The 23651-nt window shown below is 37.3% G+C and overlaps 1 protein-coding gene across 4 annotated transcripts in view; it reads right to left on the minus strand.

Moving 5' to 3' along the window:
• The window catches only part of LOC136877431 (putative ATP-dependent RNA helicase TDRD12), an 821384-nt gene that overhangs the window by 334219 nt on the left and 463514 nt on the right, over window positions 1-23651 (minus strand). For all 4 annotated transcript variants that reach the window (XM_067151463.2, XM_067151464.2, XM_067151462.2 and 1 more), the window contains one exon: window positions 8311-8476. In XM_067151463.2, the coding sequence (XP_067007564.2) occupies window positions 8311-8476 (166 nt within the window). The remainder of the gene's footprint in view (window positions 1-8310; window positions 8477-23651) is intronic.

Below are 23651 nucleotides of genomic sequence, written 5' to 3' on the forward strand. Positions count from 1 at the left end.
ACTTAGGTTTCTGCGTGCCCTGTTTTGTTGTTTATCGCACCCAGTAGAGGGTGAAATAATGATGGAAGATCATCAGGACAGACCCTAACTTAGTAAGAAGCAAAGTAGTACAGTAGTAAATATACAAAATTATTATGGATATTTCTTTCATACGTTTCCAGTTATCTAAATTTTGTACAAGTGTACGACCAGCATGAGCATCAAGGTCACATGCTAAAAATGCTTTTTCTTATGAATCAGGTAATAAAATATTGTCATATTTATAATACAACCTTCTTACCTATTAGAATTATACACCTGAATTTATTGTTGGGGAAGAAAAATAAATTGGTCTCTGATAGGGTAAGAGATGCTTCTTGTATGTCTTTCTTGAATTTTTACAAGCTGCTTAGCCTGTATCCTGCCCCTAAGATGTGCACTTTTACACATTTTTACACATAAGTGATCCAAAACATTTCTACTAAAGCATCACTGTATGTTGCTTATTCTCTGTCTATGTCTTGTATCTGCTTACTGCCTATTCTTCAGAACCTGTTGCACATCAAATCTATGTACTCATGTCTAATTTTTCTTATATAGAAGCTTATTTACTCTTGAAAACCTTATTTTTTACCAGGTACCGGTACTTGGTTAAAGATTATTATAAAATATGTTGGAAGAGATGTTTCTGAAATAATTAAAACTCTAATAAGTTACAATGATAAATTTGTATGTAGTTGACTTAATGAAGGAGACGTCATTTGATTGTAAGTAACATAATTGATGGTTTGAAGCCGTAGTCAATTTGTATTTTACAAACTGTGTATCGATACTTTTCACATGGCTGAATTTGTTCGGAATACTTTTGTAAAGTCCATTTGTAAATAATATATTTCGAAAATCAAGGATCACGGTTGATTTTCCTGAAACTGCAACCTAAGCCATCTCCATGCCCTTGGTAGGTTCCCAGCTCCTATCCACGTTTCTGTTTATTATCGTCAAGTTGCCCATACTGATATTTCCCAGTGTTGTTATCGGCGGAGTTCCGCGTAGTTCATCAGATGTTTTATTGTGTGTGTAGTGTCTTAGGCACTGTGTAATTGCACTTACTTTCCTCTCTTTACTGTGTTTGGTGTAGCCGCTGAAGTATCGGTTACATAATTTACTAATAACGAAAGTCGACAAAGGTAACACCACGTCATTATTGACAAGAACGAATACATAGCAAAGACCAAAGAATGTTTCCAAGACAACACCTTTTTAATCAAACGTAAAGATCCAACCAACAACATATAAAGGAACCTCGTAAATCTACTTAAGAACATACACTTTCTTCTCACCAAAACAGAATCCGCAAAACTCATAACAATGAACCCTCAACTACCGACTGTCAGGCCTACCCTAAAATACATAAAGGAAACCTACCCATGAGACCAATCATAAATTACAGAGCTAGCCCAACCTATAAACTTTTGCAATTCCTTCAGAAATTCCTTAAAAATCATTACTCACTTTTAGCAAATAAAACAGTACAAAACTCAATGGAATTTTGCAATAGAACTAAAGATTGAACAACACCATACTCTTGCTTCATTTGATATAACAAACATATATCCAAACATTCCCACTAAACAAACATCAGAAATAATCGAATCCAACCTTAAAAAACTACAGCAATCTGAGCACCCTAGAAATAGAAGAATTCATGAATCTACTTCAATTTGCCAACAATAATAATTATTTTAAATTCCATGATACCATATACCAGCAACGAGGCCTACCTATGGGATCTCCTGCCTCTGGGATACTAGCTGAAATTCATATAGATCACCAAGAATATACATCAATCAGTAAAATAGAAAACATATTCCTCTGTTGCAGATTTGTTGACGATATTTTTGTAATCACCAATAACAGATCCACAGACACAAACACCATATTAGACAAACTCAACACATTGGACCCCCAGATAAAAATCACTAAAGAGATCGAAAACAACTGCACCTTACATTTCTTGGACCTAACAATAACTAGACATGAAAACCATTTATCTTACAAAATCTACAGAAAACCTACACATACCTGAAATACCATAAAAATCGATTCCATCCACCCCAACACATATAAAAGAGCAGCTTACTACAGTATGGTGTACAGAGCCTTCAACATACTGATGACAAGAGAAGATCTAAATAATGAACTACAACTTTAGGTAGCAGGTAGGGACCCTCTTCGGAGGCGGCCCTGCCCAGGGAGTGGCACGCCTGCCTATGTGCGCCCCAGAGCACAATGGTCCGGTGTGTATCATCTGGTGAGGGTCCCAGCTTAGGGTTACGAGTGAAGACCTCAACGGCCGTGAAGGCGGAGAGGAAGATCATTGGTACGGTGGAACTGGCGGAAGAGGCATTCTTGCTTTTTGGGATAGTAATAAAAAGCATTCACGAAGATAGTCAACAGTTTCAGCAGCGGAGGAGGAATTTGGATCCCAATGGTGAAGAAGATGGAAGAACTATCTTTGAAATGTAAATCCACACATGAATCACATTGACCGCGCGCAGTCATTCTTCTGTGCCATTGATAGAGCCAGAGCATCTGATTGTCAAAACTTGAGCAGTAATCAGATAATGGATAAGTTAAACCTTCACCCATTATCTAGTCGCAGGAAAGTAGCTGACCTTAGATTCCTATATAACGCTGTCAACGGTTTATTTTCATTCCCCCGAACCTGCATCCTTCTTTTCCTTACATGTTCCAACTCGCAAAACCAGGACTAATCCGCCCCTTCATATTACATATTCCCACCTCTCTCTCGTTCAAAGAAGTTTATTTATCTCCATACATACTCTCCTTAACTCTTTATCTTCTGACAGGAACTTCGACGTTTTTTCTTCGTATGCCTCTTTAATCGTTTCTTCCTAAACTTAACCTAGTTCATTTTCTTCATATTCCTTTTTCTCTTCTCTTTGCTGTTTTCTCTTTTGTACATAATGTAATATTCATTTATTTATCAATTTATTTTTTACTATACTATACCATTACTTATGTGTTTTATCTGTATTTATCTTACTGTGCCTAGCTATAATTTCTTCTCTTCGTTTTACAGTCAATCTTCAATTTTCCTCGTTGTTTCTTTTGCCTTTATATTTTGTTCTTAATTGTTGTGTCTCTACAGTTATTTTGTTAGTTCTTAATTTTTTTCTCTATTTTTATCATTAGATGTTATTTCCTCATTGTTCTTCCACTTATTTTTTTTATGTTGCCTTGTGCTACTCCACTGTAAATATAATTTTTCTTTGCGGAACTCTGTATTTCGGCTTCTCGCTGTTCTGGTTTCCCAAATAAATAAATAAATAAATAAATAAATAAATAAATAAATGGTGTACTAATCACAGGAATTTAGAAGACTTCAAGGAACAACGGAAATACACAGCAAAAATTTTTCGGCATGAGAAGAGAAAGTACGAGAAAGAACAGCTGCACAACATAGAAGAAGATTTCAAGAGAAACAACACAAGAAATTTCTATACAAGGTTTAAAAACAAAATAAAAAAATTATCTCCTGGTAATCTATGTTTTAAAAGTGAGCAAGGGAAACTCATTATTGGTGACAAGAACAATTGCAAGTATCTGGCCAACTATTTCCAGAAACTTATAAAGTGTGAACCTCCAGAAGATGGATTGCTGTTTGGAGAGCCTCAATTCAATTTGAAGGATTCATTACCACCAAATAAGGAAGAAATTAGGGACCTCATTAAGCAACTAAAAAACAACAAAGCTCCTGGGAAAGATTCAATTTACTGCAGTTATTCAAATTTGCAAGTGAAATTACAGTGGAAAAACTAGAGGAATAAGTCGCTTTTATTTGGGAAAAAGAAGAAATACCATGTGATTGGAAGAATGAACTCATTCATCCTTTACACAAAAAAGGGGACCAAACTAACGTCAACAACTACAGAGATATCTCCTTTCTTTCTATAGCATACAAAATCCTATCCAAAGCATTGCAGCGGATGCTTGAAGCACATCTAGATAAACAAACTGGTGAATACCAGGCCGGGTTCAGCAAAGGGTGTTTAAGTGCTGAGCAGATTTATATCCTAAAATCAATGAGAAATCAGAAGAGGACAATCATAACCTTCATTGATTTCAAAAAGGCATATGATTCCATAGACCGTGGAGTGCTCATGAACGTTCTGCAGGAGTTTGGAGTGGATGAGAAATCTCTGGCCATAATTCGACAATCTCTTACAAACACCTTTTCTCAAGTCAAATTTATGGGCGAACTCTCAAATCCGTTTAAGATAAAAATGGGTTTGAGGCAAGGAGACAGCCTTTCTCCACTACTCTTTACTTGCATTTTACAAAAAGTTATTGGGGAATGGAGGTTGAGAATGACTGAAAATGGAATGAAGAATGGAGTAAAGGTAGGTTGTGGAAAAAATGCGATCATGTTGAAATGCCTTGCCTTCGCAGACGACGTCATTCTTATTACAGACAACCGTCAAACAGCCAAGACACAAGTTGAAGAACTACAAAATGTTGCAGTCAAAACAGGGTTAAGAATCTCCTTCGAAAAAACAGCATTCATGGATTCTATATAATAATAAAAAAATAAATAAAAAAGTGACATGGACAGACTTGTTACACTGTATGGGGATATCCAGCGTGTGCAAAAATTTAAATACCTGGGAGAGATAGTCACCCCCAATGGAGATGAAAAGGAGGGATTAAAGGAGAGGGTGAGAAAGATGGAGTTGGAATTCAGAGTATGTCATGACATCTATAAGTCCAAGTCCCTCTCAATTCAGGCCAAGTTAAAACATTTCTGCACATTGGTTAGAACGGAGTGCTTTTATGGAGCAGAAACCTTGACGAGGATAGCCGACCCAGTGCTTGAAAAAAGAGAAAGAAGATTCTTACAAAAAATCTTAGGCCCAAGAAAGTCGACGAGTGATCCAAACACATTTCGGTTAAGATGGAATTTGGAGCTCTACAAGACAGTAGAAAGAATCACAACTGTTATGAGGAAAAGGAGACTGACATTTTATGAGCATATCAAAAGAATGAACCCTGAGAGATTGGCCAACAGGATACTTCTTCTGCAGGAAAAGTGGAAAAAACAACCGGGATGGCTTACAAAGGTGCGCAATGACTTGGAAGAAATAGGTATCAAGGAAGAGGATATAAAAGAAAGGACATCATTAGGAAGAAGGTTGCGGGAATGAGGGATGCATCTGAAGAGCAACATGCGAAGTCACAGAATATCTCGGTGGAAGAGCGAGCAAGAAGAAGTCAAAGACTCAAGAATCTTTAGCGAGAGTGTAAAGAGAAGGGTATCAGCCTGCGTGACAGAAGGAAGATTGTGTAAGCATGGCCCACAGATGGCCAGATCGATAAATAAATAAAAGAACTACAACTAATCCACGATATAGCTAAATACAATGGATACAGTAAAGAAATGGTCAATACAATCATTCATAAGATTAAATTTCATCCCAAAACCAAATTAGCAAAAAAAGACAAACCCAAGAAAGATTATGCCTTATTTACCTTTAACAATACACACTTATACTCCATAACTAATGTTTTTAAAAAGTACGATCTGAAAATAGCATATAAAACCAGGCACAACAGCACCAACATTATACATAACGCCAAAACAGTTAACAACAATAAATTTAACCAACCATGAGTTTACCGTATTAAATGCAACAACTGCAAAACAAGTTATATTGGACGTACAGGTAGAAACTTCATAATCCGCTACAACGAACATTTAAATGCAATAAAACATAACCACTTTTCATCAACAGGTTAGCATATCGAAGAATTCAAACACAGGTTTACGGACATCGAGAATGATATGAAAATATTAAACATAAATTCTAAGGGCCCCCTGCTTAACATAACTGAAGATTTCAACATTTCCCTTGACCAATACGCTAATCCTACAATATAAATTAACTTTCGGAGAAAAACAGATTCATTTTCAACAAAGTTATTCCCGTCCTAAAGAATGTTTACCTCAAAATAGTAAATAAACAGAACAAAGCATGCTCCAATAAACCGAAGAATGACAAGCCTAGCTCCAGCCCTACCCCCACAATAGCCACTCCCCCTTCCCCTCCATCCATAACCCTACTACAGCAAGCATAAGTCTCACGTGAACACATAGCATTACGCAGTGAGCTCTCAAACAGAACGTCACCCAACCACAACAACAACAACAACAACAACAGCAGCAGCAGCAGCAGTAAGTACAAATTCACCTTTGCACACAACTTCAGGCATTCCTTCGAAACTTACAACACATTACTCATATCAGTTTATCTTTCACAGATAACTACAGCACCAGTACACAAATACAGACAAGGAAGAATTTACCACCAAAAATCTATATTGAACCACATCCAGGAAACCAAGACTTCATCATCTGCTTCTAACTTTTGAAAACAAGTTTACAACAGAGCCACATATTGTCTCTTTCCCAAATACTGGACCATTTAATAACTTGGGTTTTTATTACAAGCATACATGAAGACATCTTTTAGTCAAATAGAATATTCTCAAGAACCTACACCACTGTTTACGAATTTAAAAACCAATCAACATAAACACAGGCACACAAGACCCTAACGAGGAAGTCTGAAGAAGGAATACGCAAGACATGAACTTTTAAATTCACCAAGAGTTTTATATATATATGTTTTCAGTGTTTTTAATATGTTTAATGTGCACGTACAATTAGTTTTAAGCTTAGGTTAAGGTTTTTTACTACAATATTTTAATCTCAAAAACAATTTTAATTTCATGGAATCACAAATGAAAAGACGATAACATCTAACTCAAATCCCCATTAGACATCCAGATGTGCTAATGGATGACGACATCTTTTTAGATATGTAACACAAAGCAATGTTTAATAGATGTAATATTATGAGTTGTCAGCTGATGATGACCGAATAGAGTCGAAACCGGTACTGATGTACGTCTACATTTACAATAAACAGTATTGACAGGTGGAATTTCTTTCTCATCCAAATCGTTTAAAGTACGTGGGGACATAAAATGATTATTATTTGTTAGGTACATTGGCGAGTAAAACAATCATTATAACTGGATAGCTTTCATCACATTTTAAACTAAATTCTTACCAAAAAATACCTATATTGGCTCAAGTTATGAGATATTAAACAATCACTTTCTTAATGATCTTGCCTGCTATATAAATAGCAATAACCGTGAACATTTCTCAATTGAAGTAAACTAGTTTCCTCATCCTGAGGTGGTGCAGCTCTTTTTAGACACACCCCCAGTGGAGGGAAGTTACACGTACCGATTGTACCGCATATCAACCTTCCTGCCCTTTGTAAATCTCTGGCAGTACGGTACCGGGAATCGAACTCAGACTCCAGACAACAGTAGCTAATTGTGCTAACCTTTATACTGGCGGACATTATTAACTACAAACACAGACATACAGCATGACTGATGCATGCTTGCAATGTGCAGGTCGAAAAGGAAGCTACTCACCTATTTGTGTGACATAAGAGCTGCAGTAGGCCTATGCTATAGAGGCGGACATTTCTTAACTATGAAACAGAGATGTACTGCATGATTTCGATGCATGTTTTCATTGCGTATGTCGTACGGTTAAAATTGAAATAATTGATAAATAGATTCAACCTATTCACTACAAAAGAATAAGAAATGTAGTAAATTACACTCCCATTTAATAATTAGAAATGTTACCGGTTTCAACCCTAGTCCAGGTCATCGTCAGCCGATTAAAACATGAAAAGCAATGCATAGGAAAAGGAAAAGATTAAGTACACTCCGGATCAGTAGAAGAGGCGATATAAATGAAAGGGGGTAGACACTGTAAAACTCAGAAGAAGTAAAATGAAAATCAGTCAAAAGAAAACAGTGCGCAATTCTCTGAGCGGCAGCATGGCACACGCAGCGCTCGGCTATTCGTAAACATTGTGAGACCAAGATCAATAAAAGTTCTAATGGGGGGTGTTTTCAATCGAAGAAAGGGAGAAGTAATATTGGGCTTACAGGAAATTTAAAAAAATCCTTTGTGCAATTGACTAGTGATCCAATGTACGCCACAAAATTTAAATAAAATAAATAAAGGTATTGATGTGTCATAACGCTGAAATATTTGTTTCTTTATGTTGTTCTATACCATCACGTGTAAGTCTACTGGGTCTCTGTGCACATAAATCAAGTAAATTTTCCTCTTCCTAAGACTTGCCCATGGTGCCTGTATTCTGTGATAAAAATATATTTGATGCAATCAAGAACATATAGTGGCAGACTACTTACCTTAACTTCTTCCCACTTCCCATGATCCAGGTACTGAACTAAAACTTCCTCTGGTTCTCCATTGGCATTGATTTTTGAGGTTGAGAGTACCTGTGCTCTTTGGAATACATTGAATCCACATTCCACAGCACAGATATCTTTCATCTTTGGGATTCCATGTAAAATCCTAATTAAATAATACAATTCAGATCAGTAGGAATTTTCTAAGTTTTATACGAAAGACAATGGTTGGTATTCTGAAAAGTAGAACCAGAAGTAGCAGAAATGACTGTATTTTTGTATGAAAACTGGCACTCAGATAGAAAAAGTTATGGAAGTCAGCAAAAGTAAGACAGGAACACACAGTCATCATGGTTGCCAACAATTCATGCAGATAAGATGAATTATTCTATCAAAAAGCTAAACCCTGAACTAATAATTAAAGGCCATACTTTTAAACATGGCTTTTAAATTACAGCAGTTACAAATCCAGTGCTCAATTAATTTAAAACATATTCTCCTTGACATTATGATAATTATTTGGGGAAATCAGGTTGTGTAATATTAAATACCAGCTGACGCTTTTCGATCCTGCAATCAGGATCGTCTTCAGAGCAATAACAAAGCACAATGGCAACCGTCACTCATAGTAACCAGACTCAAGATAGAGAGACCCTGTTAGAAAAACAGTTCATTCTAGGGCCCCAGAGTCACGGAGAAAGATGTTGAGGAGTTAACTATGGAGGGTAGCCATGATCTACTCAGTATATAGCCGTCACCTTTGTTGAAATTACACTACCAGCATGATTTTTGCGGCAAAGCATTTGATACGTGATTTTAACTAAATAAGGTCTCCTGATTTCAGAAATGACATTGGTTCTGTTGTATCACATCTAGTTTTCATGTTATTTGCCATTTACTGTCTGAAAATGTGTCATTGCGGCACAGTGCCGATTTGTGATAACAGCAAATCAGCTGTTGTTAGAGTGGCCGTGGTTTGCTTAAAGGCTGTACTACTTCATAACAGAAACATTCTAGCTTCGATTCCTGTGGCACATTCCATTTCACTAAAAGAAAATTATATCACAATGCAAACTGTTTTAGATAAAATCAAATATCAAGAGCACCGGTGGGATGTGTGTAGTGACTTGAAGGTATGTGGTATTCTATTAGGACAAAAAGCAGGCTACATTAAATTCCCTTGTTATTTATGTGAATGGGACAGCAGAGCTAGGAACAAACAACTGGTCTACACCTTCCTTTCCCAAGAGACAAGTTTTGACACCTGGTGTGAAAAATGTTGCAAATGATGCCTTGGTTGAGCCACAAAAAAATCATTTGCCACCACTACACATCAACATGGGAATCAGGGAATCATGAAGCAGTTCGTTAAGGCCTTGGACAAAAGTAGCCCCTGTTTCAAGTACACTGCAAGCAAATTTCCACATTTATGTGATGCAAAAGTCAAGGTAGGCATTTTTAAGGGACCACAAATGAGAAAGCTTCTGAAAGACACAAACTTTGAACAGACGATGAATGCTGTAAAACTTGCTGCATGGAATGCAATAAGAGACATCATAATGATGTTCCTAGGACATGTAAAGGATGAACAATACAAAACAATAGTGAAAACGATGTTGGACGATATGAAAGAGTTGGGGTGTAGAATGAGTCTGAAGCTGCACTTTTTTTCATTCTCATCTCAATCACTTTCCAGAAAATCTTGGGGCTGTTAGTGAAGAGATGGGAGAGAGGTTCCACCAGGACATCAAGGAGGCAGAAAGAAGATAACAGGGGAGGTGGGATGAACCAATGATGGCTGACTACGGTTGGTGTTTGAAAAGAGAAGACAAACTTGATGCAGTCAGACGCTGGGCAGCCAAGCATTCATTCCCAGGGGACATCTAGGACTGTTCAAGTTTGTGTTCACATTGATGAATTCATAAAGATACTGAATGAAAGTTACATTGTTTGCTTGTAAATCACGTTTCATTGTCAAAATAAATTGCTTTCATTTCCTCAGAGTTGTTTGTTTGTGTTTTGTGTAAATCAGGATTATATTACAATAAATGCTAAATAGATCATTGTAATTTTATACTCAATAATTATTCATTGTATGTAATAATTCAATATTCAACTATTTCAAAATATATATAATAGTACAAAAATTAGAAATATTTCCAAAATTATCAACATTTTTCAGCACTTTTTATATGCAATATTCAGGTCTATCTCTTATTTTGATATACCTATTTTGTGAAAACGTGACGTGATATGTAGAAACGGACAACAGATTCGTGTTCAGCGACCCAAAATTAGTTAAGTTCACCTATCACACCTCTTGCCGCAAAAAGAAAGTTTTAAAATGCTGGGTTGTGTTATAAAATGCCAATTTTTTTTAGAAATTTACGAATATCATCATCATCATCATCATCATCATCATCATCATCATTCATTCTGTATGATTTGATCTTGGATTATGCTGTGGATCATGATCTCCATTTCTGCTTGTCTTTCTACCATTGTTCATCAAAGAAGTCTTGAAAGTTTGCCACTATCTTCCTTAGGTCTTGCTTTCCATTGTTTCCTGCTCTTTCCCTTTAATTTCCAGTTCAGGCATCGACTTAGATCTTCATACATCCCATCCTTGCCATTACCCATACCACCTGTCTTGATCGTTCCACTATATCTTTCACTCTGCATACACCTAGCATTCACATATTATTGTGTTTTTTATTCAGTCCCATCTTGTCTTGGCCAGCATAGGTACCTCTTAGGAATTTCATCTCACTTTCCTGGATTTTACTTTCCTCTGCTTCGGTCGTTACCTAAGTTCAGCTCAATGCATTAAGATTGGTAGAAAGTAGTTGTTGCATTGTACTGGCACTTCCTTACTTCATAACAGCCACTTATCACTGAGGTAGAACCCACCAGCTAATTGCACTGTTCTGCTTACCACCTCCATCATTCTTTCACCTTCTGGTATCACACTCTTAAGATACTGAAATGTTTTTCCTACCTCTGGTAGTTCCCCTTTAACTGTTACACCTCCTCTTACATTTCTTGATTTTGTAAGAATGACAGTTTTGTTCTTTTCCTAGTTAATTTTCATTCCCCATTCTTCAATTACTTCACTCCATCAGTCTTAATCATAAAAAATAGTTATGCACTTGGTTAATACTTGTATAGTTAGTTAATACATTGTATAAATCCTGTGTAAGCATTGAATATTTTTCTTACTAATAAATGTGATATACGCATTTGATTACTATTCTGCACACACACTCATTCCAAGCCGTAAGAATCTCTTCCTGCAGTTCACTGATGAATTTCTTCACAGTCATCACCTTCTTCCTTGGTTAGTTTTTGGACTTTGCTGTAAAATGCTGCATCCAGTCACTGGTTTAAACACCACCTTAATGATTACTTTTGTTGGTTATCCAGGAGCAAAACCTTTCAAGAAGCCGCATGAGAATAGATGCTCGAATAAACAAGGATAGAACAGATATTTCAGTAGAATATTATTCTCACTAGCAATAATTATGTCACTGATAATAATTGCTATCCTTATTTTGTGCTCATGTCCACAGTGCTGTGACAATTTGAAGTTCACAAAATATAGAGCCACCTCTAGGATCTCTCCTTCTGTGTTAATAACAATTCCAGTATTCTCTTTCATAAATCAATATTCAAGTTTAAAAATTCCATCATCTAGGAGAAATGAGTCACTCCACCTTTTAAAATGTTTTATTTTACAAATGATTCCAGCCTCCATAACCTCTAAATGTTCTACCGTATGCCTTCTATGTTAAAAATATCATGGAGACCATGAACATTATTTTCCGTTCTGTCAATGTGTGCTTAATGGATAAGTTGGATATTTCAACATGCTTTTATTACTCCAGACAGTAAATGCCACTAAAATAAACTGATCATTCGTTGTTTTTTTTTTTTTGTCACTCTCTGCTATACAACGATTACACAAGGGTCCTGGTCTGTGTAAGGAATTCAGTGAATAACTATGACAGATGTATGCACAGGAAGCTTATACATGTTTTATTTATTTATTTTAACTTTTTAGACAACATAGGACTACTTAAGTCAGGTTTATGGAGGTATTTCTTCTTTTTGTCAGCCCAATACTGTTTCATCCTTTCTGAACGTAATTTTCTTTCTGCTTCTGGAATCACTCGTCCTATTCTCTGCTTATTCATTTTTGTCTGTAGTCTAGTGTGTTTATCTTTCAATATTTTGAGTGTATTGGTTTTGTATTTTAAATCTTCTATTGTAATATGCAACTCTCTCATGTCTTCTTTAAGTTCCGTGATCCATCTAATATTATTATTAATAATAATAATAATAATAATGTTATTTGCTTCTAACTACTTTACAGTTTTCGATGACACTGAGGTGCCGGAATTTTGTCCCGCAGGATTTCTTTTACATACATACATACATACATACATACATACATACATACATACATACATACATACATACATACATTATCATTATAGACTGTTAAGCCTTTCAGCATTCAGTCTGCAAGCCTTTGTGAATTTACTAAACGTCGCCACAATCCTCGATTTGCAAATAGTGTTGTGACCTCATTTAGTTCTATACCTCTTATCTTTAAATTGTTAGAAACTGAGTTTAACCATCGTTGTCTTCGTCTATCTCTACTTCTCTTACCCTCCATAACAGAGTCCATTATTCTCCTAGGTAACCTATTCTCCTCCATTCGCCTCACATGACCCCACCACCGAAGCCGGTTTATGTGTACAGCTTCATCCATCAAGTTCATTCCCAAATTAGCCTTTTTCTCCTCATTCTGAGTACCCTTCTGCCATTGTTCCCACCTGTTTATACCGGCAATCATTCTTGCTACCTTCATGTCTGTTACTTCTAACTTATGAATAAGATATATCCTGAGTCCACCCAGCTTTCGCTCCCGTAAAGCAGACCGATGTAAAGATAGTTTCGTCTGGGAGCTGACTTCCTCCTTACAGAATACTGTTGATCGCAACTGAGAGCTCACTGCGTTAGCTTTACGACACCTTGATTCAATCTCACTTACTATATTACCATCCTGGGAGAACACACAACCTAAATACTTGAAATTATCGACCTGTTCTAGCTTTGTATCACCAATCTGACATTCAATTCTGTTGAATTTCTTACCTACTGACATCAATTTAGTCTTCGAGAGGCTAATTTTCATACCATACTCATTACACCTATTTTCAAGTTACAAGATATTAGACTGCAGGCTTTCAGCACAATCTGCCATTAAGACCAAGTCGTCAGCATAGGCCAGACTGCTTACTACGTTTCTACCTAACTGAATCCCTCCCTGCCATTTTATACCTTTCAGCAGATGATCCATGTAAACTACGAACAGCAAAGGTGAAATATTACAGCCTTGTCTAACCCCTGTAAGTACCCTGAACCAAGAACTCATTCTACCATCAATTCTTACTGAAGCCCAATTGTCAACATGAATGCCTTTGATTGATTTTAATAATCTACCTTTAATTCCATAGTCCCCCAATATAGCGAACATCTTTTCCCTCGGTACCCTGTCATGTGCTTTCTCTAGATCTACGAAACATAAACACAACTGCCTATTCCTCTCGTAGCATTTTTCAATTACCTGGCGCATACTGAAAATCTGATCCTGACAGCCTCTCTGTGGTCTGAAACCACACTGGTTTTCATCCAACTTCCTCTCAACAACTGCTCGCACCCTACCTTCCAAGATGCCAGTGAATACCTTGCCTGGTATACTAATCAATGAGATACCTCGATAGTTGTTGCAATCCTTCCTGTTCCCTTGCTTATATATAGGTGCAATTACTGCTTTTGTCCAATCTGAAGGTACCTTACCAACACTCCATGCTAATCTTACAACTCTATGAAGCCATTTCATCCCTGCCTTCCCAATATACTTTACCATTTCAGGTCTAATTTAATCTCTTCCTGCTGCTTTATTACAATGGAGTTTATTTACCATCCTTTCCACTTTCTCAAGCGTTATTTCACCAACATTTTCCTCCTCCCCGAGAGCTTGGCTGTTCGCAAGACCACCAGGATGATTTCCTTTTACATTGAGAAAATGTTCAAAATATTCCCTGCACCTCTCCAATGATGCCCTTGGATCTATTATGAATTCACCTGAATTACTCAAAACACTGTTCATTTCCTTTTTCCCTCCCTTCCTAAGATTCTTTATTAGAGTCCAGAAAGGTTTCCCTGCTGCCTGACCTAGCCTTTCCAGGTTATTGCCAAAATCTTCCCATGACTTCTTTTTGAATTCAATAACTATTTGTTTCGCTCTGTTTCTTTCATCTACGTACAAATCCCTGTCTGCCTCGGCCCTTGTTTGGAGCCATTTCTGATAAGGCTTCTTTTTACGATTAAAACCTGCTCTCACTTCATCATTCCACCAAGATGTTCGCCTTTTCCCCATCTTTACACACAGTTGTTCCTAGGCATTCCCTTGCTGTTTCTACTACAACATCCCTGTATGCCACCCATTCACTTTCTATATCCTGAACCTGCTTACTGTCTACTGTTCAAAACTTCTCACTAATCATATCCATGTACTTCTGTCTAATTTCCTTGTCCTGCAGATTTTCTACCCTTATTCATTTGCAGACAGATTTCACTTTCTCTACCCTAGGCCTAGAGATACTTAGTTCACTACAGATCAGATAGTGGTCTGTATCATCGAAAAATCCCCGGAACACTCCTACATTCCTAACAGATTTCCTGAATTTGAAGTCAGTTAAGATAGAGTCTATTATGGATCTGGTACCCCTAGCCTCCCATGTGTAATGGTGAATAGCCTTATGCTTGAAGAATGTATTCATAGCTGCTAAACCCATACCAGCACAGAAGTCCAGCAAACGCTTCCCATTTACATTAGCTTCCATATCTTCCCCACATTTACCAATCACCCTTTTGTATCTTCAGTTCTATTCCCAACTCTCGCATTGAAATCACCCATTAGCACTATTCTATCCTTGCTGTTGACTCTGACCACGATGTCACTCAACGCTTCATAAAACTTGTCAACTTCTTCCTCATCTGCACCCTCACATGGTGAATATACGAAGACAATTCTAGTCCTGATTCCTCCAACTGACAAATCTACCCACATCATTCGCTCATTTATGTGCCTAACAGAAACTATGTTGCGTGCAATGGTATTCCTGATAAAGAGCCCTACCCCAGACTCTGTCCTTCCTTTTCTAACACCCGTCAAGTACACATTATAATCTCCTATCTCTTCCTCGTTATCTCCCCTAATCCAAATATCACTTACTCCTAGCACATTCAGATGCATCCTCTTTGCTGACCCAGCCAGTTCTACTTTCTTTCTTCCATAAGCCCCATTAATATTGATAGCTCCCCATCGAATTCCAGCTCGGTAAATTCATGAAGCCGGATGCTACCCTACTTGCACATAGTCCAAGTGAGGATCTCTCCTCTAATGGGTTGTGGACCACCAGTGAATTGTAAAGTCCTCCTAGCCGCCTGAGCACAAGGAGGGCCATGACTCAGAATATGTCCGAGATGCCCACTCCCATTCCATAGCAACTGGTATCCCGACTCTCAGGACCACTTATTAGGCCACTCAGCCGTTGCCCATGGTTCACGAACTAGGACGTTACTACAGTAATCCACACCATAAACCATGCCATGCCAGTAAATCTACCAACACAAGGCTGAGGTATTTGAGCATCACCGGACAGAGCCAGGATCGAACCTGCTAAGTTGGGGGCAGAAGGCCAGCGTCTTAACCGCCTGACCCACTCAGCCCAGCTACACGGTTTGTTAGTAACAAACTGCACATAAATGGTGAATATACCTGATATATAAGTTATACACTGTTTATTAGTAAGACTGCATATGTTTGAATATTCTTAAACTTCCCCTTAACTTTCACCAAGCAGATTTCTTTAAGTATTTCATCGATAATGATAATGAATAGGAGAGGTGAAAGATCACTCCCTTGTCTCAGTCCCATTCTAACTTAGAATTCTTCTGTCTCTAAAAATATTATCCGAACTTTACAGATGCATTTGCTGTTCATCTCTCTTTATCACATGGAACATTTTATGTGGAAACTTTTTTTCCACCAGGGCCAACCAAATCCTATCTCTGGTAATGCAATAATATGATTTCCTGAAGTCGATGAAGGTCAGAATTTGATCGTCTTGTAGTCCCAGTATTTTTCCACAATTTGTCGCATTGGAAATATCAGGTCCACTGTATCTTCCACTCCTAATTCCATGTTGTTCCTCCTCCAGTTAGGGTTCCAGCAGTGGCCTTCAATTTTTTTTTCTAGAATTCTTTTGAACACTTTCATTACATGTGGAGTCAGGGTAATCCCTCTGTAGTTTCCAGAATCTATCAGGTTTCCTTTCTTAAACATAGAGACAATAATTCCCTTTAGCCTATCCTCTGGGACTTTCTTCTGTCTCTGAGCTGTTTTGAATACCCTACTTAACCAATATGTTCCCAAATTCCCAGCAGCTCAAATCATTTCCATACTTATTTTATCCACTCCTGGGGATTTCCCATTTCTCATCCGCTTTAGTGCTGTTTATACTTCTGACAGGGTTACATCATTCTCATCACACGGATCATCCATCAGTGTCTCAGATTCCTCACTTGATTTGTGTAGGTCTCATTCCACATTCAGTAGGTCCTAAAAGTACATTTTTCAACTTCTCCTGATGGCAGGAGCTTCAGATGATCAGATTGCCTGGGTCAACCATTACACTTACTGTTGCTATGTAAGGCAATCGCTTGTTCTTTAGGAATCCATACAGTTCTTGCCCTGACTTGTTTCCTCTTTCAGTTCCCCAAGAAACCCTATCCACCATTTCTGTTTCTCTTCCATCATCACCTTCTCCTTTCAACACATCCTTTTGGCTTCATAGTACGTCTCCTTCTCATCTCCACTCCCATCAGCTATCACTTTAACAAGTAGGGCCTAGCCTACCATGAGTTCCATATTACTGGGAATCAGAGCTGTTCTCCCGTCAGATATTACATTATAATATGTTCATAATGCCCTCTCACTATCAAAATTACTGACTGGCATCCATAAGGCCTTTACTGCAGCTTCCACAAAATGCTCATGTTCAGGTTTCTGGGAAAGAATAATGGCAATCACATCACTCTCTCTACCTGCTCTACATGAACTAGTAACTAGATCCCTAAACACTGTATGTGGTTCAAGGTATTCTGACGTTGAAAGTTCTCGTAGGATGGAAATTTGCTTTATTAGACGAGATAATTCATCATTTTCTAAATCACCTTTCATTATGCTTCTTGGAACAGAAAGATTACCGAGAGAAGAAATTATTAACTTTCCTGTATCGAACTCTATTAAGTAGTTCAGCTTTTTCAAGCTTGCTCTCCCTACAGATTGAAACAAAGATGTTAACTGTGTGTGCACTTGTTTTGGTAGTTTCAGAAGTTTATCTGAGGTTGTCTAAAGAAAATGCGTCCTCTAGTAATTTAAAGCCCTTTGAAATGTCACAAAGCTTAGATTTAAGTACATGAATTAAAGGCATGTTGGAGCTCTCTAATGTGAGCAGCAAGTTACAAAATTTTGAACAATATTCAACTAGAAAAATGGCTAGGTAATGAATTTTTGTTACTTCATTTGGTGACAAGGCTTTAAAATAGTTCACAGTAACACTCTTGTCTTCAATAGTTTCAACAAAGTCTACTAGATCATGAAGATATTCTCCAAGGTACTCAACACTTTTAAACCATGAGTTCCTCACAGGAATAGGGAATAGTTTAGCTTTAGTAGCTTCACCTTCATATTTCTGATTCAAGAATTGAATGTATGCATGCTTTTTCTTCCGTGTATTAAGGAAGATATGTTTTGCCTGTACAACATATTGGTTCAAAGCACCAAGTTCCACGGCCCACACACTGCCCACCAAATTCAGTTTATGAGCCCAGCACTGCGTGTGTACTAACCCTTCTGAAACTAAAACCCTAACTGTGTTTATACACATGACCATGTAACTGCTGAGTCTGAAATTATAGAAACTACATTCTGGTATTGAATTTCAAGTTTGTGAATTACACTCACAATTGCTTGTGAACACTCTATAGCATTAGCATTTGCAATAACTTTCACTCCCCCTATAAATAACTTCTGAACTGTTATATTGCCACAGCTAAGCACTCTTATCAGAACCATAAACACACACTGCACTTGCTTATCACTCATTTCATCCCAAACAATTGAAAGTCTCATCTTTCACAGCTTCCTTTAATCCTTCCTCAATCGTCGCTATAAGACCTATCTGTGTCGGTGCGACGTAAAGCCCCTAGCAAAAAAAAATTCCTTCCTCCTCCTTTTTGATGATTTGAGGTACAGAACCTTCCTGCAGTCTTCCAGCTGTGGGCAAGTCTCCACCACTTTAAAAAAATCAATAGGCCTAATATTACGGGCTATTTAACATCATTTGAATAAATTAAATGATTTATAATTTTAAGTAAATTAGGGATCCAGCATGCATTATCTAGGCCTAAATGTCATTAAACAAGAAAACAATCATAACCGCACAAAGTTATTAGAAAAACATAACCACAAATTTCTTCCTCAGAAAAATTGTATAGTATTGAACAAACCTGGTATACATTTCTCCATCCACTCGGATAATCAAGTTTTTCCAGTGAAATATTTGCCTCCATAAAAGCTAGAGTTGTAGATAAATTGAGTGAATCTTTATTGTATTTTGCTCGTTTTGCCGCTGACTAGTGTCTGTGAGACTAGCTTGTCTTCTGATGCCTCTCGTCCTTAGTGCCTTGTCCTAGTTCTTCTTATGTGAAACTCAGTTATTAATGTGTTTCAGGCACCAATCCTTTCTGACCCAATCAATTCACACATTACAATATTTGCACATCAGTATCTTTCTAGTTTTGTCAAACACGTAAAACCCTCCAATTCAAATTCCTTTTCTCAATCAAAAACTGCCACAACCACTTCAATATACTGAGCAAAAAATAGGAAATTAAACGCACCAATCAGCAGTGATTTTCAACAGGCAAAAGGAAATAAGCCATCACCTAACTATGAATACGATAAATTTCTCACTTCACAGGTTGCTAATTTAGCGATAATCGATATACTATATATTCGCTTTCGATATATTGATAGGGTATAATTCGATTGAGGCATTCATTATCAGATTTTATTGCCACATTTCGCCTCAAATCTCCATCGTTAACTTCAAATGATACAATTCCAAATAATTTTGTAAATTATTTTGCGATTTTGCTTACACGTAAATAGTTTTACGTTTTTGAGCCAAACTTGTAAAATTTCAGAAAAATTTCGTGATTTTGCACTTTTCAAAAAACAGGTGCCTTTAATGATAGGGTTCTGGAACAAGAAGACGCTGCTGATGCTGATGACATAGGAGACCCAATTTTGAAGTCAGAATTCGATAGAGCTCTGCGAGACCTAAGTAGGAACAAGGCTGCAGGAATTAATAACATACTTTCAGAATTACTGACTGCCTTAGGAGAAACCAGCATGAAGAGGTTATTCCGCTTAGTGTATAAGATGTATGATACAGGTGAAGAGCCATCTGATTTTTGGCAGAATGTTGTTATACCTATTCCCAAGAAAGCTGGTGCTGATAAGTGTGAAAACCATCGCACCATTAGTTTAGTATCTCATGTGTGTAAAATTTTAACTTGTATTATTTACAAAAGAATGGAAAGACAAGTTGAAACTGAGTTGGGAGAAGATCAATTCGGCTTCAGAACAAATGTGGGAACACGTAAAGCAATCCTGACTGTATATCATCTGATCTTAGAGGACCGAAATAAGAAAGACAAGCTCAAGTACATGGCTTTCGTAGATCTAGAAAAGGCAGAGATTCTGAAGGTGATCGAGATCAGATACCGTGAAAGTAGAATTATCTACAATTTACACAAAATTCAGTCTGCAGTGATAAGAATTGAGAACTTCGAAAAAGAGGCAGTAATCCAGAGAGGAATGAGGCAAGGCTGCAGTTTGTCCCTGTCCTTTTCAATGATTACACAGAACTGGCGATAAAGGAAATCAAAGAGGAATTTGGAAAGGGAATCAAAGTCCAAGGAGAGGAAATCAAAATCCTGAAATTTGCCAATGATATTGTTATTTTATCTGACTCTGCAAAAGATCTGGAGAAACTGCTAAATGGTATGGACAGAGTCTTCGAGGAGGAATACAAGATGAAAATAAATAAGTCCCAAACAAAAGTAATGGAGTGCGGTCAAACAAGGTCAGGTTATGCAGCAAATATTAGATTAGGAAATGAAGTCTTAAAGGAAGTAGATGAATATTGTTACTTGGGTAGTGAAATAACTAATGATGGTAGAAGTAAGGAGGACATAAAATGCAGACTAGCACAAGCAAGGAAGACCTTTCTTAAGAAAAGAAATTTATTCACCTCGAACATTGATATAGGAATTAGAAAGATATTTTTGAGAACTTTCGTCTGGAGCATGGCATTGTATGGAAGTGAATCACAGACGATAACTAGCTCAGAAAGAAAGAGAATAGAAGCTTTGGTAATATGGTGTTACAGAAGAATGCTGAAGGTGAGACTGAGTAGATAGAATCATGAATGAAGAGATACTAAATCGAATTGGTGACAGATCGATTTGGTTAAATTTTACCGGATGAGAGACAGAATGATAGGCGACATCTCAAGACCACCAGGACTTGTACAGCTGGTGTTTGAGGGATGTGTAGTTGGTATGAACAGTCGGGGTAGACCAAGATACAAATATGACAAGCAGATTAGAGCAGATGTACGATGTAGGAGTTATGTAGAAATGAAAAGGTTAGCACAAGGTAGGGTTGCATGGAGGGCTGTATCAAGCCAGTCTATGGACTGGTGACTCAAACAAGAACATTACTTTTAGGAAGATTTTGACAACATTGCTCATTAGGCTTATGATTCTATAATCTCCATGAGATTTAGCCATTGTTTTCTTTGAAATAGGGCTGAAAGTTGATGTCAACCAGTCAAAAGGGTCCACTGGTATACGCCAGATTGAATAGCTCTATGAGGATAATCAGTGACAGATCTTCTTTAAATTTTTAAAATATTTCTACAGGTATACCCCAGGTTCTTTTCTGTCGTAACAGTTCTTGAGTGCATATTCTACTTTCTGGCAAGTTATTAATGGTCCTTCATTTGTATCACAATAGAAAAAAAATGGTGTCATATTATCATGGAAAAGATCAGTCACATAGACTTTCCAGTTGTACAGTTTTTCTTCCATGTTCGATGATGACCTTCCCTTGATTGTTATATAAGAGTCCATTTTTTGTTTTCCTAGTATGTAACCCGGCAGCTTCCTTAACCTTTTTGTACATGTGAAGTATGTCATGCCTAGATTCACATTCTTCTATGTCCTTACATTGATAATAATTATTTGGCAGATTTTGTTCTGGAGTTCTTTATACTTTTCCCAGTTCTTGTTTTTTACCAGCCTTTGTTAGTCCATCAAATCAAGGATTTCATCAGTCATCCATGTGTTTTTTCTAACTCACTTGTCTTGCATCACCTGATGACTTCCAGTTTCCAGCACAGTTGTTTTGAGTTGACTTAAACTGGTTTTGATAATTAAATGTTAAACATTGATTTATTGAAACCACCTATTCAATACTGGTTAAGTCTTTATGACTATTACAATGTCATTACATTAAGTTTGAGTATGGTACATGTTTCGCCTAGCATTGCAGGCATCATCAGCCATTAATTCTATCTCCATGTCAGAGCTCTGAGTGGATGCTATTTTAGGATTAATCATAGTCAATATTATTTATATAACAGTGCAATGGAGTGATCAAGCCGACCATGCTTTTAACTCATTGCGGACCGTGGACGGCGTAAGACGTTCAAGCTTGCTCTTATGCTGCGGGCCGTGGACGGCGTAAGACATTTAACGTTCCGCGCGAAGCAATGCTGTTTATATTCGTCATCTATGCATTCTTACACCTTAGTCAGCGTTACTGCTTGTAGCAGGAAGTTGGTTGACCTTGTTGAGATAACCCTCGCGTTGAGTGGGCTCATGTTCATCTCAGCATTTTTAACGGGAAAATCTCAGAACTTCCTCGCGCGTCAACTCGGTACTTGAGATTCCAATGCAGTGCGTGTCGTTCTTACCGAGTGTAGTATAATGGCTTATAATACAAAGTTTTACATGGAAGATTAATTATTAGATATTGTTCACAATGATTATTCTGGTGATGAACTTATTCCTGAAATAGACTCAGATAGTGAAAGTGAGAGTGACGAAGAAATACCGATTCCCGAATCCGATATGCTTATAGAGAAAAGTGAAGTGCCTGATACATATCATCCTAGTTATTGTCCACCCGTTCCACCATTTACAGAGAATTCAGGTATAAAAGTTCAAATAGAAAATAAGCAGGATATTTTGAGGTACGTGAGTATTTTCATGAATGACGAATTTTATCAGTATGTGTGTGAACAGACCAATCTATACGCGAGTCAAGTGATAGGTGTGGCGCCCCGGCCTTTCCCAAAGAATTCGATCATCCAATCGTGGATACCGATTAGTCCAAAATCCTGATATAAAAATGTACTGGACCGAAGACCCTGTTATTCATACTCCGATATTTTTCTAAAACAATGTTCCGAATACGCTTCCTTCATATTCTTTCACTTCTTCACTTCGGTGACGGTAATCATTATGCCGAAAATACAGATAAGCGGTATAAAATTAGACGTATTTTGAAACCTGTAACACCGGATATCACACCCTAAATATTCACAAGAAGTAAGCACAAAGTATCATTATTCTAACATTTATAGTTTAGGAGTAATTGTAAATTGTATTAAGTGATGCACGTCCAGAGGGCCGGGCATGAAAATGGCTGGTCCAGGCATTCAAGTGTCCCGCTCAGAAGTAGGTACTGAACGTGTTAAGTTCGAATGTGACACTCTACTCTTGTTCACATTTAATGAAAATATATTGACTGTCAACTTTCATAATGTCGGTAAAGAGAACGGCTTGATGCAAGTGGGAATAAATCATCTGTACATTTTTCCAACTTATTGGAGATTAACTTGTGCTAGAACTATTCTTAAAACTGTTTTTTACACAATTTACATAATATATACAAATTTACAAATTCCATTCAACAGGATATGAGTAAGACAGTCCCATTGAAACTTCAAGACAAGTTCGACCAGTTCAGTTCCACACCCACCAGCTACACACTACATCCAGAATCCAGTGAATTGCTCTTACACCTTAACACTGAATAACCTCAAAAAAGCTCCACAACAAAACAA

The sequence above is a fragment of the Anabrus simplex genome, chromosome 7 (genome assembly GCF_040414725.1).
Source record: "Anabrus simplex isolate iqAnaSimp1 chromosome 7, ASM4041472v1, whole genome shotgun sequence".
In the NCBI taxonomy this organism is placed as follows: Eukaryota; Metazoa; Arthropoda; class Insecta; order Orthoptera; family Tettigoniidae; genus Anabrus; species Anabrus simplex.